This window comes from Mugil cephalus, chromosome 5 (genome assembly GCF_022458985.1).
Source record: "Mugil cephalus isolate CIBA_MC_2020 chromosome 5, CIBA_Mcephalus_1.1, whole genome shotgun sequence".
In the NCBI taxonomy this organism is placed as follows: domain Eukaryota; kingdom Metazoa; phylum Chordata; class Actinopteri; order Mugiliformes; family Mugilidae; genus Mugil; species Mugil cephalus.
In genome coordinates, this window is record NC_061774.1 from 20,280,431 (window position 1) to 20,297,199 (window position 16,769).

Genomic DNA, 16,769 nt, shown 5'->3' on the forward strand with positions numbered 1-16,769 from the left:
GGAGAATGCTCTCCATGGCATTGCATTACGTTCAGCCACTATCGATAACATGTGGCCGTGGTGCAACTCCACTCGTGCAGTGCTGGGCATAATGGCACAAAACCGTCGCTGTTGTTATATGTTTTATGTATTAAATGTGCAAAGGGAGACTCCTGTGAATAGACACTTGAATATTTTCTGTCAATAGGGAGGATCCCAATGATCTTCAGTCTTTCTGAATCGGGCAAAATAAACAGAAGCCCTGGAGTTTAAGAGACGTGGACTTTACACAGGCAGGTGAAGTCTAAGGGCGTATTCATTGAATGTTGACTGGAAAAAAACTGTTGATATACCATTTAAATAGTGTAATCAGATGCTTGCGCTACATTATGTACATAGAGCAGCTTCGAAACAAGCCAGAACATACACCAACAGTATAGGTAGATATAGATATATTATTTATCCCATGGAAAATTCAGTGTGCAGTAGCTTCATCACGTATAAAAAGGAGGAACTACAGCTGAAGATATTTAAGTTATATAACAATATAAATATACAGTAGCAGCAATGACCACAGACCAATTGTTTCCTCATAGGGGGGCGTTGTAGAGTCGTATTAATGTTAATGTTTAACTATAATAAATAATAATATTTTAAGGGACGGCATGCGCTGTTTAAAGTAGAATTAGATACTAAAGGTGCAATGCAGCAGCGGCTTCAGCAACACCTCCAGCTGGGTTTCATATTGCAGAAAGCTCTTCTCACTCTGCTGTTCTTAGTGTTTCCGTTTAATTTCGCAGCCTTATTACCTCGGTATTGTTGCCTCGCTGCTGTCTATAGAGACCAGTCATGCTTATCACTGGAGACTCCCAGTGGACTGCGGCGTGTGTCTCAGGGATCAATAAATTACGCCACAGTGTGCATTCTTTGCAGGTTGTGTGTATATGTCGGAGAGTGTGCGTCTGTGTCTGACATGCAGACAGACAGAGAGGAAGAGATAAAGGCAGAAGAGGCAGGAAAGAGCTATTTAATGGCAACTGAGCCTTTTATCCAACATCTTTCTCTCTGGATTTGTGGGTTATACTGTATGTCCGGGGGAGGGCCAGATCGTGTGTGTGTGTGTGTGTGTTTGTGTTTTGCTCACATGATTGACAGACGGGTCCGATCACAACTAAAGGAAATTGATAAGGCTTAAGAGTGTGCTGCTGACAAAGGTGAAATGCAGTGAGTCCTTCCTGATTCCATTGTATACACAAAGATTCAGACACACACACACACACACACACGTCCCCATCACCCCCACGCACCCTGTCTCTAACGTTTTGTCCATTCGTCCATGGGCGTCTGAGCACATCTGCTCCGTCTCTCCACAGCAGCCAGATTCATAGTGCTGCTCACTTCCACAGACTTGTATTTTCCACTGGATAAGACCCATTTACCTCAATTACTGTGAAATGAGAGGCCAAGACGGAGAAAAAAAAATGGGAGTGTGGATTTAGACTGTGAGATAGCAGAAAACATAATGTGGAACAGATGAAGAGGACAGAGTGGGAGAAAACAGGACACTGGAGACACAGCGAGAGAGAGAGAGAGAGACAGAGAATTCCCACTTTACGCGTCTGGTTTCATAACCGTTCGCTGTTTCCATTTATGGAGATGTGTCACAGTTTCATTTTTGCGTGTCTGTGTGTATTTGACTGCATGCTAATATGTGCAAATTCCTCTATGTGGAATAAACGGATGCAAATTCTTCATGTCGGCATATGCCAAGTACACGCACGTGAATGTGGACTCTACTGTGTTTACCCTGATGGAAATGAGTTTGGTATTATTTCAGCTCTTTGTTCATTGTTAAAGACGGTTAGTTCATAATCTATGAATGACTTAAGCCTTGACAGCTTTTAGATTTATTACTAGGTTCTGAGATGCACATTTCTTAAGTGTGTCATGATGCAGACTCTGAAGTGCCACATGACGGATGTTTCAGCAGGTGAAATCTGCCTCGTGAGAGATAAATAGAGCCAACTTTTCCCATTAGGATCCTAGTTAAAACGAAAAGAGAGAGAAAAAAGGGAGGAATAAGAGGCCAATCACTGATCATATTCAGAAAGAATTTGTTGTGGGATCAGTCAGGATGTCCTTAGAGATCATTGCAACAGCATTCAGACAGACAAGGATTAGAGGAAACTACAGTATCAGACACACAGTACTCAGTTGTGCTGGTGTTTTGTTTTATTTTCTCAAGTTTACCTACATTTCCTACGAAGTAACGAGACAGTTTTCCACTATTCAGACTGAAATATGACAATATTATAAAGCCATAATGTTTTCTCACCTGTGTTTTTGCTCTGAGAGCTTCTATCTAAACTATCAGGGTTGGGAAAATGTAAAGTGTGAAAGATGAAGAAGTTCTCCTTTAATTAGGAGCTTCAAATGAGGAAGCAATTTGTCTGATTTTTTTTTTCTTTTTAGCTCTGCATAATTTGCATCATCCTATTGCAGCTCTGATGAAACATTTAGTGATCCTCTGGTGTCCTCGTGCTAAGGGGCTAAGCCTAACAACTTCATAGATAGATATTTGGCTCACATCCTAGCCTGCCACGAATCTCTCTCTTTTTCTTTTTTTTTTTTTGTTTAAAAATGCTCTGCACAGTTTCATGCAGAAATGCTAAAACAAAAAAAAACAAGCATTCCCTTTGAGAAACCAGAGTTTTATTAGGAGGATTAATGGGGAGTTCACTGCAGCCAAACTAGACCGTTACCTGCATCTGCATGCCATCAGAAAAGCTTAGAATCCCAGTAAATACTTTACTGCAGTTGTGCAGCAAGTCCCTTGCTGCAGATGATTCATCAACAACGCAGAGATCTCGTCTGTCTGAGGTCTCTGGCTGGATCAGGCCGACAAACCTAATTCCTAGCTGCACTCAGAGTCAGAATCTACCTCATACGTGGATGTTTCTGTGTATTGATAGTTTCGCTAATTAACATTTTTATCGTTATTCCATATAATATCGTCACATAAAAGCATGTATTATGTAAGGACATGTGTTAAGAGGCTGGGTGACATGGTTAAGAGCGTTACATTTATGACAACGACCCACAATTTAGAAAATAAAATTAGATTAGATAGAATTGATTTAGAAAACAGCTCCCCCAGCTGATGAAGTCTGGCCATGTTTACGTCTTTCTAAACACTTTACAAACATAAACACATTTTATTAAAGGCTGAGGCTGAAAGTTTATTCTGAAATATTCAGTTTTTTTATGCAACCAACACCAAAAAGCCCAAAAACATTCACTTACAAAAACCAACATATAACTGATAATCATATCACACATGCCAAATTCTAAAAATAAATATTTTATTCTTACTAAATCCTTCATTTTAGAATAAATCCTAATCCTATAAAACCAGCATTAATTCTATCTGATTCTCAAAACTATCTGCACATGTGTTATGAAGAGACACTCTTAAAGTGTTTGCCCTTGAGTCTCAGTGTGGATAGAAGAAGAGCGACTGCACAGAGGTCTCCACTTGCTTGAGCAACAGTGCATATTAGAGTTAATAGCAGACCATTAAGTTACATGTTCAAAGGTTACTGTCATGCATTCACAGCGAAAGCAGGAATGGAAACAGATAGTTATTAAGCTGTGAAATCTCCACAGAGATCAAGAGTGGATGAGCTAGGATCATTTTGACAAGCCTCCACTGGGTTTATTAAACAAATCCCTCCTTGTGCTTGTCTATATTCCTCTGCTGTCTCCTCTCTCTACCTATTCCTGCCCTCCTTTTCAGAACTGTTTTGGGATCGTCTGGTGCAGAGGACAAACGCACACCTACAAACGCACTGCAATATATGCACAGCTGCTCCGTTATCGAGGGTGACCTCTGTGACTCGCAATTAGGACTAGGACCTAATCTAATGACTGTATGGCTATCTGCAGATGATTATTACAGTAATTTTAAAGCAACGCCACCTGCGCCTCCTCATTTTCACTCATTGTGTTTTTATTTCAAGTTGTCCCCTGCTTTTGTTTCTCAGAGGGTCCTACCTGGTTGCTGATTTGGTGAAAGTGAAGAACACCATGACCCAGGAGGGGCAGGCACTGCCCTCTCCCACCCCACCAGAGAACCCAGTGGAGCCCAATACAAACACCACCACCGCCGCCACCACCGACCCGCCGTCAGAAACGCACCACAAGGCCGATGAGGACAAGCTGGAGGCTGGGGCAAAGGATGAGCTAGAGGAGGGGAAACAAGAAGAGGAGATCAGAGAAAGAGACGAGGGGGCTCAGGGGGAGGCTCACAGAGAAGGAGAGGGGAGAGTGGAGGTGGATGATGACGGAGGAGAGGGTGAGTTGAAAGAGGAAAGGGTAGGTAGCACTGGAGATGAACATCAACGGACAGAAGGAGAGGCGGAGGGAGAGACGGATGGGACGACAGGGGAAGGATGTATAAATGTGGAGGTGAGCTCAGCGGGGGAGGAGGCAGCGGAGATGAAAGAGGAAGAGGAGGCAAAGGAAAATGAAGACATGAAACCCTTTACAGCAGAGGAGGAGGAGGAGGAGGAGGGAACTAATTCTCAACAAGCTGGGCGGTTAGTTTACCAAACCATATTTACTTTGCACAAAATAAATGTTGCCGTTTATTGTGTGAACAATCTGTGCCCCGACTGGCGAGCATCACATATATACAACACAGCTTCCTCAGCCTTTCATTTACGGTGACCGTCGTTTGTGGCGGTGCAGACTGTGGTTGTGTTTTACAATGTTATTATCTTGAGTTACATGTTTTTCATCCAGAATGTTTTTTAACAGCAACTTGTTTTCTCAGTGTGGTTCTCCAGTACATAATTAGCGTAATGTGATTTACTAACTCTTAAATATGCAACAAGCCTCAACTAAATGAGCGGAAAAGTAAACAACAAAAATGGTCTAATTTTAAGGAGCTGAGGGACTCAGTTGGCTGGTTTGTAACAGCCTCATAAAGACATTGTTGAGGGCAGTGAGTGGGGAGCTCAAAATATAGTGTGGGGGGGGGGAATAAACATGTTTGCTAATTAGGGGTTAGTTATGTGAGGATTTGTACAGAAATACGAAAACGTACCAATAATGTAAACGGTTGCTGCTGCTTTACATGATCAATATGAACCTAATTTGACGGCAGCAAACAGCACGGCAGCTCAATCCAATTCTTCTGAATAACAGGGATGAAACAGAGACAGCTTGACAGGCGAAGGGAGATGAGTTTTAAGCTCCTCACACAGTAGAAAATACCGCAGTGCTTTTTCATCCTTCATCTTGCTTCAGTTGTCACTGGGGCTACTCAAGCTGAAATATTTGCCCAAAGACCCTACTTCTCAACTTGGAATAATTCTAATAATGAATACATTTACGATCTAAACAACTAAACAAACGTATGCTAAATGCATCCTACAAATAACTTGATATTTTTCCTTTTCTCCCTGTTGACACAGACTGGCAAATGGTATAGGTGGGAATGAGGACGAGGACGAAGGGGGTGAGGAGAACGAGGGCGGAGATGACGGAGTGACACAAGCACATTTGGACACTTTCAGCTCCAACTTTGAGACGACAGTGGAAGAGGCCGACACAGAAGTGGAGGAGGAGGAGGAGGAAGAAGAGGTCCAGAAAGAAGAAGGAGATGGAGGAGAAAATCAGGACAGTTTCAGCTCAGTGTTCGAGCAGATTGTTGAGCAGGTCGACGTGCAGGAGGAAGAAGAGGAGGAAGAAGACCGAGGGTTGGAAGAGGAGCGGGAGAAAGGCATGGTGGACAACAAAGACGGGTTCAGCTCCACGTTCGAGCGCATCGTAGAGTCCGCCCTGCTGAGGGGCGGCACCTGCTACAGCAGCCTGGACTCACTGGACGTGCTGTCACTCACCGATGAGACGGACAGCTGCGTCAGCTTTGAGGCGCCACTGACGCCTCTCATCCAACAGAGGGCACTGTTACAAGGCCCCGAACCGCTGGAGCTGGAATTGGCGACGGTTCAGGAGCAAGAAGGGTCTGAGGTCGGACCAGATGCCCCGGGTGGTGAGCTCACGGCGGGGGAGAGCAGCGTCAGTGGAGCTGGAGCCATGGCCGGAGTAGGAGGAAGCCCGCTGAGGACCACCATACCGGGGAGCAGATCGGAGTTTGTTCTGAGCCAGCCTGGACGTTGGGCCATCCCTAATGGATACCATACAGACTCCCAAGGAGCCATGGAAGGCTGTGGAGCTATGATGAACTCTGTCAGGTAAGGCGAAGGCTAGTTTAGTTTTTAAATGCCCATGGGCTTATACGGTGTATCTCTCTATATATTTTCAGCATCCTAAAATATTTTCAAAAGGTTCTGTTTAAACAAAAATCTCTGATCTTATTATCATTGCACATTCCTGTCTGACACGGTGTCTTTATGATATAATTTACTCATAAATTTATATATAAGAGCTCCAAAGCATAGTAATTTCTCTCCGAGTATTGTAGTAGCTGTAAATCATGTATCAAAATCCATCATAACGTATTAGTCTTGAGCATGAAGTGTTTTTATTACCGCAAATGATCCACGCTAAGTTTCTTCAGTGACTGATTGTCGAAAGTTTGTGCAGATGTCACACTCAAGTGTAATTCACTTTTTTGCTGTGTGACCTCGGCTTAACCAGCAGGTGGCATAAGCAAGTGGGGTGTAGGCTCTTGGATTGGTGCAACGAAGGTTGGTTGGAGGTGATTGAGTCAGTCTGATGACACTGATTTGTCCATACATGCAAACACAGGCAAATTCTTACCAGCCTACCATATCACGACCAGCCAACCAACTGAATACAGAGAAGGAAACCAAAAAAAAAAAAAAACGGTTCATATTACTCAGCTTAAAATCTTTCATATCTTCGTAAAATGAGAAGGAAACTGTTACTGTACACGGTTGAATAGCTCAGTGCACTTCAGCAAATAGCTACATTCACACTGCAGGCTGGAAAAATGAATAGAGTTTATATTTTCATGGAGCGAGTGGGACTGTTAAAGCGTGAGCGTTGCATTGAAAATGAGGTGAGTTAATAGTGACCGAGGGCCTGGAAAAATCCAGACAGCAAGTTCTTACAACAGACCTGTAGATTGCGCCTCCGGTGTTTGCTCTTTTCAACAATGCAAGCACATTTGCACAGTAAGTGGAAAAAACCCTCAGTGCTGCAAATCACTGAAGGTTTATGCATGACAGAACATCTTCTTTGAACAGAAACACAAGTGCTGCACTTTATTTATTCAGGGAGGGCCAATTGAGAGCAAGCTCTCTTTTCCAATGGCGCCCTGATTACAAACAATCCATCAGCACAATATACAATACGTAAAACACAAGCATAAACATAAAGCAAAGGCAAGTCATAGATCGGAGGGCATTTAAAAAGTGCATGTACACCCAGAGTGCATGGAATCCATGATAATATGTTTGAACGGATTAAAGGGAATCAAGGCATCCTGCTGGAGTTCTGACAAAAGATTATTCCATTTGATTGGTGCAAAATACTCAAAGGCAACCTTTCCGACCTCAGTCCTAACATTTGGGATATTAAGAGCCAGCGGATTGTGAGCTTGAGTGGAGTTTGTTAGATAAACAAAGTAGTTTGTGAAGAAAGGCCTTATAAATAAACAATGTTGTTCTCTTCTCAGAGTCAATGAAGTCCAGCTGACATTTTGGTGGAGTTGGCAGTGATGGGTCATGAACCCATCGCCGGTAATTAATCTAATTGCCGCATGATAAACTGTGTCCAGTGATTTTAGTGTAGAAGGAGAAGCCTGCGTATAAATGACATCTCTGCAGTCCAGTTCTGATAAAAAATGTCGCTTGTATTATTTGCTTCCTACAATAATGAGGAAGGGAAGTTTCTGTAAAATAATGCTCATAAAGGCTTCAGATTCTTTAAGATGTTCATAATGCTACATGTTTGTCAGCAATCCAGATGCAAGTGAGGTGGTTAACACCTGAAATTCAAACATAAATACGGAAATGAGATACTTGAATGAATCATTTCTGTGCACAGCGAATATATCCCTCTATCACTTTGTCTCAGACTGGGAAACAATACGGAGATTGTAGAGTGGATCGCAAACTCACCCACTCTGACCACCATCTACATAGACCCCAAGGGAATAGAGGAACACAGCAACAGCTGACACTACTTTCATACTGCATATTTAATTATCTTAATAGCACTAAAGAGGGTTAGGGAGACCATGTAGAGCCACCGAAAGGAGGAGGGGGTAACAGGAACCATATGAGAAAAGCCATGTAATTTGAACTATGGCTGTAGGCCTGCCTGGTTGGCATGTACACAGTGACACAGTGGCTTATTTGCCAGTATTTCCTGCCCGTGCTCAATCTCCACAGTTACGTGCATACTGGAATGTCAAATAGATGCGCAGACCTCTGACATGATCCCTTCAACTCCCTGCAAGGGTTTATTCCCAGACTCTCCTGGTGCTTCACAGCTCAGCATTAGTTGAGTATGAATGGAGGATTTCAGATGTCGACTCTGCTCCTCACTCACCCCCCCCCACCTCTCCCTCTCTCTCTACAGATGTTGTTCTTTAAGCACGGTCTAGCTTCCTGACCACCAGCGCCAAGCTGAATGAGCTATTGTTTATGTCATGACATCACCGTCTTCAGCTTTCCTCTGCCCAGCAGGGTCTTAGAGCGAATGTGAGTGTGCATGTGTGCAAGTGAGCGATTATTGCTCCCTGCTAGCCAGCATGCCAGACATTTGAGCACTTAAACCTAGAGTGGATACATCTGCTAGTCGGCCTTAAAGGGAAAGTTTAAGTTTTAAAGACTCTCGCAGAATCCAATTTAAGTCCTTTACGCCGACTCAACTTCGGCTCATTTTGCACTTTAATCTTGTTTGTCTTTCTTGTTTTGTTTTTTTGTTTTTTGCTTTTTTTGCCATCTGTCATATTTCGTTGCCCTCTGTGCTTTTTTAAATTGCCCCTCTGGGAATGAACTGAACTGGACTGGCTTTTATAATACAAAAATATGAGAAGTCACAAGTTGTAACAGGGCTACATATTACAAAGGTGTAATATTCTCCACAAAGAGTATTCATGATTCAAAATGGCATCTTTTAAGGCCAATTTCATTGAAATAACTTAAACAACCCAGGGAGAAAATGCCAATGAAAAGAAAACCTCACAGTACTAGTGAAAGTTTATTTCTATGAGATAGAAGGTAAATTAAATAAAAATGCTGTTTTTCATTTAAATATCTGCTCTCCACATGTAACTCAGTCCCTTTGTTTTCTATCTCACCTCATGCCTCTCTATTCATTTCTCCTTTTCATCCATCTCATCTCACGTTATCTCATCTTATACCCCCCCCCCCCCCCCCCCCCCCACCCACCCCCACCATTCACTCCATGCTCCTCCTCTCGTCTTTGCATCACCTCCTCTTCCATTTCCCCTGCAGTGCTTTCCTGCTGCCGCTTCTTATCTTTCATTCCTCTCCCCACATCCATTCATGCCAGTGGGCAGCCGCACAGTTGGCACAGTTACACATTTTGGCACCTTGGGCGTCATGGGCAACTAGTATTTTTTCACTGTCACTGACAGAGCTGATGAGCGATGGATTAAAAAAAGGAGTCAGTCAGTCAGACAACTTGGCAGACGTTTCATTATTTTATCAGTCAGCCAGTGGATTTGTTCACATTTTCTGTCATCCCTTCCATTAAAATAATTTCTGTGGTGGTTTTGACATTATTTTTTTTTCTTTTTTACTCGTATCACTTATTACTTCAGACTTTACGTTGCTCCCCTCAGGCTGCAGATTTGTAGCGCCACAGGCAAGGACACATAGAGTTAAGAACTATTTTCTCTTGTAACAACTGGGCTTTTTAAATAAGGTTGGGTGACTTATTTACTGATTTTATAAAGAGAACCATGAAACTTTGCATACAGTAATAAACTGGCTAAAGCTATGGCCATGCTAGCTACTTAGGCAAAGTACTGATTAAAGCTCAATGCTAACATTCTCATGTAAATATACTCACAGTGACAATGCTAACATGATGATGTTTGTCAGCTGGCTGGAGTCCATTGTTATTATTTTCCCTTTATTCATTAATTAGTTCTAAACACATTAAGCTGATGGTAATGTCATTAGTTGTGCTTTTATTTATTCAGAGTCAAATTTCAATGATGATGCATAAGAAGTTTAAAGGATTAGAAATCATTCTGGCGCCTGAATGTCTTTCATGCCAGTCCATCCGCTGGTTTTTCAGAGATATGCCTCAAACCTCAAATATTTAAGCTGGTCTTTATATCATGAATGTTGTAATTGTCATGATATTTTAATGTGAACCAAATCGAGGGACCAAAACAAACAATATTCCCTAGAGTCACAGAACTTTTGTGGCTCGAAAAAATGTTGCAAACCATTCTTGTAGTCCACACGTCGATGAATTACCCTTTACGGTTTACTTGTGGTTTAAGGCACTCAGTTCTGAACACCAAGTAAATGGCGAACAGATAGAGTATTGTGTCCTTGCAGGGAAGCACTGGCATGTAGAGTGAAGCAGTTGGATCAGCATATGTGTCTCAAAAAGCTGCTGATGAGTCATAAATCAGTTGCAACATGTCTTCATGAATGCAACTGAAGTAACACTGCATGTCTAACTTCTGTTGTTTAGACTAGTAATGGGATTTGCACAGATTAAACTGTATCAGTGAAAAGAAATAACACAAATGTATTGATTGTAATTTTTCCCGTTGATTCAAATGGCTTTAAACACTGCAGCACACAAGCTTTCCAAGAGTCTGGTTTTAAATTTGTAACAGACAGGGCTTCACTCCAGGGGGAGAGAAGAAACCTGCATTTTACCTCATCCAGACTCTCCCTAAATACCCCTTTTCTGCTATTACTGATTTATCTAACATCAGTGGATGGAGGAAATTAAGTGGGACAGGGATACAGTAAAAAAAAACAAAAAAAACAGCCGTATTGCAGATATTGTAAGTATGCCATCCAGCTCATGCAAATAGGAAGTGACAGTGCCAATCTCTTAGTCAGCAAACCTGCTTGTTAGTGTTTGGGCATTACAGTCTGCACATAGTGTAGTTTGTCAGGCTGTCAGTCAGTCAGATAGTTAGGAAGTACTTTTCGATTACGCTGTCAATCACATCTTCGTTGGGTTTGTTAACGATTGTTCGCATGAGTTGTATACCTCCGTGCTCTCTGGGGATCATCAGTGAGGTCGAAGCTTAGCCTTAATCCATCGAGGATCCTAAAATCTCAATGGAAACCTACTCTGACTGTCTCTCGGTCTGGCCGCTTACTACAGATCAACCTATATCTGTTCAGTGGAGCCAACTATCTGAATGCTGATTAAGTGTTAATGTGCTGCATCCATTCAAATGGGCACATGGAGAAAAATGCTTTTTGCTCCAACTTGCATACACAAGGTGTCGCATTATGGTACAGGAGGTATCTCTGCATATGTACTGTAGTCGTGTGCAGTCTCTCTGGCTCAGTGCATGTTGTTGCATATGTTTCTGTGCGGGGAAACATGCTGAGAGTGTGTGTTCCTCCCTCCAGCTCATGAGTCCACCAGATCTAAGCCCAAGATAAAAGCCAGATGCAGTTGTTTCCATATCAGAGAGGCAGCTCTGCCGTGTGGACTAATCTCTTTCATACACAGTGTCGAGTGCAGAAACGCACATGCACATAAAAGACACGTGCGGCCAAGCAGCGTGCATGCATAAACAAAAAATGTGTTCAATTCTGGTACATCCCGAAGCTCGTTCGGTGACACAGATACGAGAGCTCGGCATATCTGTCTTTCACGCTGCCACTACGGGAATAAAACCTTTAGCGCGGTTCTATAGCGCCGCTGAAACATCCTGCAGATTATCCTTCCCTGGCTCTCACTCAGCCAGTGATATGGATGCACACACATACAGCAGTTGTGCACACTTGTGCAAAACAAGCTGTAATGCATTCCCTTTTGCCGTCTCACCACACACACACACACACACACACACACACACACACACACACACACACACACACACACACACACAGTAGCTGCATCATTTCAGCACTAACGGATTTATCCCTGGCTATTTATAGCTTGACTCTATGTTTTATGACACATCCCACAGTCTTACTGTAGCACTGACTGTTTTGGTTTTGGATGAGGTTCTTCTTACCACAGGCTTCTCTCTGACTCTGAGGCGTCTTGTCAACACTTCCTTTATGTGTTGAGTGGAATCCGAGCCGCACTCTGCAAAACACTGGTGCCTGTTTTTCTGGGCAGAAGTTATTATTCTCTCGATGTTATCAGATGAAGCTGCAGTGTTTCACAAACACAATCCCACACCTGAACATAATTAGGCTCACCCAGCCAAAAGAGGTCACTATTGTCCATTGTCTGATGCTGAGTAGGTGTTTTTTTGGATCACGTGTGTATTTGTGTGAGAGGGACAAAGTGCGAGAAAGACAACAAGTCATTCTACTATAATGTGAGTTTGTGAGGAACTTACCGTATTTAACAAGATTAATCTTGTTGCCCATTCACAATTATGGAAATTGTGTATAATTTCTACTTGTAATGTTGTTTATGATGCATTTTGTTATTGGTGTCATGGGTAATTCTGTTACGCTGCAGCTTTCTTACTCAGTTTTAACATTATTTAAAATTAGTTGTCCTAAGTATTCTCATGTTGACTTCGTAATCATGAATGCTTTGTGCATCCGCTTACTTTAAAAATACCTGTACAATATTGACCTATTTAGGGAATTACACATTTTTATTAAAATGAGGAGGGAAAAAAAGACCTTTATTGATATCTGTGAGTGTAAAAATAAACTATTTGTAGAGATTTTTCCTCGTTTTATTCAGCAACTGTGGCTGAGTTATGCGCTAAGAGGAATATTATTCATTTTGCAAATAAACCTGCAATTTCTCTCTGCTAAAATCTAAATCAGATTCTAGATAATAAGATTACAAGATAATACTGACAGACATATGAGCTTGTGTTTTCTGGTAGTTTATACCAGCTTCAGGGAGGCGTTAAAACACTTTGTCAACTTTTAATTTGACTCTCAGTCAAGAATGCCGAAGTCATAACAGGAATTACAGAAGTTTAAACGCATAAATCAAAGTTTCCATTGTGTGGATTGGAAACCGTTCTCTTTGCGTAATGAATTATCTTGTATGGATTTTTATGTCCTGACTCCACTGTTGTGTTGTTGCGTTGCTAGATGGAGCTCAGACTCCACAGCCTTTGTAAGGTCAAACGTTATAGAAGTATGACTGTCTGGTTGAGCGTTTGACAAGCACAAATTCAGGGCATATTTGAATATGTTGCATAAGTTACTGAGAAGCATTCCTTTTGGTAATCTCTCTTCTGGCTAAGTGCTCAAAAAGCTGAATTAGTTTTTCCCACGGGTTTGCTCTTCTCATGCCTGTGCCACAACCACACACAACCAAATGTATCTGTCTGTGTGAATTGTGTGAAAGACAATAGTGAGTCACTGCAGTATAGCTGCTCATAAAACTGACTTGTGACCAGAGTTCAGCAGTGTCTGCTCGGTCCAAAAGAAGCGCTCTGTCTAAATGTTGCCATCGTAGTCTATACCCATTAATCTGCAGGCGCTGAATCAGACTGCAGTGAACGTCTTAATGCAGGTCTGACATTGACTCTCTTGCAGTTTCCCACCTCACCCCCCACCAACTTTGTATTTCTGACCTCGCAGCTACTTGTCTGTCCTCTGCATTTTCTATTGTTCTTTTTTCCACCAGAGTAGAAAGAGGAAGGAGGGATTCAGATGTCAAAGATGGCAGGCAGAGATGTGTCATTATGCAGCCGATTATACTCTGCTGCACATTCTTTATGCTGGTGCTGACTATAAACATACATATCAGTGACCTCAATTAACCAGATACATTTGTTTTGTTATTTGTAGCCTCATTTGATGCACATTCTTCTGTTAATGATGGACTTGTGCAACAGACTCTTTATTTTTAAGATGCATTGTTTGTGCATAAGTTTAGTTGGCTTCACTGTTTCCTGTCTTTCTGATTTTGGAGCCACCCTGAAGCTACACAAAAGAGAAATGCGCAAGACTTACTAGATGGTGGAAAGCAACTTAATGCACTTCAAGAGTTGCGGAATCGATCTGTTGACTTTTAATTCTTTCCCTTCGATGCAGAGGAAGTAGTGCTGGCTCGGACACACACAGGGCCATTGTAAAGCCACAACTAGGAACAGTGTAATTCATCAGGAAAAGTCCGTCGACTCGCTCGCCCCGCCCCCAACATCCTCTCCACCGTGGAGGAGCGTTCAGACCAGCCAAGAAACTTCAAGGGACACACAACACGTCCCCTGCCTGTTGACACCGCGGCGGAATTAACGCTACAATCTTAATTTATAACCTCCGCATACGCTGTAATTACGTAAAAACTGACCGCCGGTGAAGACATCTGATCAGGGCTTGACGTTTAATCACAAACCGGGCCGATGTGGATTTTACCGACAACTGGATGATGAGGCGGTCGGACCATAGCGCGCCTTTAACCGCTGATTTCCAAAATCCGAGATGTGGAAAGAGGAATATGATGTTCACTTCGACTTTTTGCTGCAACTCCTGTAAGTTTTAACATCTCAGTGCACCGATTTTAAGCGTTCACGTCCAAATGGGTGGGAGCATTAACATTATGCTGCGTGGCAAAGTGGAAATAATGAGGTAGCCGTGGTGTATTTTTGTCCTGACCAAAAGAGACTCCGTGATACTTAAATAATATTCTTAGAGACTTAGTATGGCACTAAAAATACACGCAGGTGATATAAACGTACTTTTTTTTAATATATATATATTAAAATAGCCCATCCCTATGATGTCTTGATAGTGGCTTCTGATCAATATGGAGGATTGGATTCCATTTTATTTATCAGGACTTAAAGGTCTTGTCAATAAGTCGAGAGACTTAAATAAGTCAGCCATCACTATGTGTGGCATACTGACAACTCAAATCAACAAAACAGGTTTATTAGCTACTCATTTATTTAATGCAATATCATAATATTAATGATACACGCCCAATACAAGCTATCAAACATGTCCATGAGATATACATAGACTACCTGGAAGATGCCTTATTCCTGTCGCAAAGTCAACAGAGGACTACTTTATCTTAGTTATCACGTGCGAATGTGTGTTTGTGTAAAGTTGTTGCTGCCATCAGTCCACTTGATGATTAGTTTGTTTTCATGTAGGGAGGTGCTGTTGTTTTTTTAAAAATACATAAATAAATTAGAAGTCCTGTAGGTTTTTTTTAGTTTGTTGTATACAAAAGTTATCTACAAGCCGCATCATATGTCCTCCTGGCTGACACGCACGCTTAGACAAACTCAAACAACTTCACCGTACCCCCTGTTGTCCGTCAACGAATATGAAAACAAAAGAAAGATCTATGAAAGAACAGGATTACACAACTCGGGTAAATGTCATAATTGGTTGTTGTGTTCCTGGAAGATGCAATCAAGACCCCTCTCCCCACGGCCATACACACCTTGCAATGTAGACACACCTTGTAGGTGTGGGTACCAGTGAAGTACAGCTAAGCAGATTAGCATGTTAGTCACTGGCATGCCTCATCACGCTCTCTTACTCTGACACAGTCTCACACACACAGACTGAGCGGCGGACACAGTGACTGAATAAGCGTGGCCTGGGGATACAGAGTTGTGCCTTTAGATAGACTAATAGCTTCACTGTGTGCCACTTGTCCCTCGGTAACTCAGTAAGTGTCTTTGCACAAAAGGCCAACTTTAGATATCTGACACTTATTATTGTGTCTCTCGTCCTAGTGCTTTGTGTGTTGTCATCGCCGGAGATCACAGAGCGGAGGGGGAGCCTGGCATCTTTTTTAGCCTGATGACTGATATGGGCTTTGAATGATTTATGAGCTCTCTCTGAATGTACTGAATTAATATGGTCAGACAAGCGAAAGCAATTTCACTGCAAACACCAGGGTGGATGTTGTTTTGATGGTTTGTGACATTTTGTTTGATGTACATCCATATAGTGCATGTGTGCGTATACACATTTTGTATATTCATATTTATCTCTGTTGATTTTTTTTTCTTGTTTCATTCTCAAGTTAAGCGAGACTTTCTCAGCTTTGGTGGAATATTTTATCTAGGGGTCTCCTTCCTTATGGATGTGGTCAAAATATCTCCTGAGGGAACTATACGGGAAGCATTTAAGTCATATCCCCAAACCAAATCAGATGACGACTTCTCCACTTGAAAGAGCATTAGTTTTACTCTTCCCGGAAACTCCCCACCCTGTCCCCGAGGCTGATCCCTAGACCCTGCAAACGGCTAATTTTTGCCAACTCTATCTGCGATCTCATTGTCAGTATGCATGGCGCTCCCCATCATGATGGAGTAGTTCATGTGACTCTTGGAGTGGTTTCGTTGTTGGGGAAATAGATTCTTGTTTCTAACTTACTTGTCCTGGCAGATCAAGGGCCAGATGAAGATACTCTGAAATGAATGAATCAGCCGAGATAATGTAACCTCGCCTGGAAGAAGGAAATGTGGGCCTGTTTGTTTAGGTCAGCTTTATGACTGTATTGCATAGTCAGCCAAACTAGCGCGTGAAGTCAGGGGACTGACCCCTTGTTATAAAAACAAGCCCCTTGTGTATTTGCGTATTTTCCTGTGGTTTCTGGTTTGTGTGTTTTTTGGTCCGTGATGGTCGACTGTCATTCTCCCTTCGGCTTGGAACCCTCAGCTT

At 42.2% G+C, this 16,769-nt stretch overlaps 1 protein-coding gene across 4 annotated transcripts in view; it reads left to right on the top strand.

Moving 5' to 3' along the window:
• Window positions 1–16,769, top strand: part of psd2 (pleckstrin and Sec7 domain containing 2) — a 30,978-nt gene that overhangs the window by 3,610 nt on the left and 10,599 nt on the right. For 2 of the 4 annotated variants that reach the window (XM_047585311.1, XM_047585310.1), the window contains exons 2-3: window positions 4,023–4,577; window positions 5,457–6,236. In XM_047585311.1, the coding sequence (XP_047441267.1) occupies window positions 4,066–4,577; window positions 5,457–6,236 (1,292 nt within the window). In that variant the 5' untranslated portion in view covers window positions 4,023–4,065. Of the gene's footprint in view, window positions 1–206; window positions 277–3,788; window positions 3,909–4,022; window positions 4,578–5,456; window positions 6,237–16,769 lie in introns of those variants that run through there. The other 2 variants (XM_047585308.1, XM_047585309.1) reach the window with 2 other exon arrangements.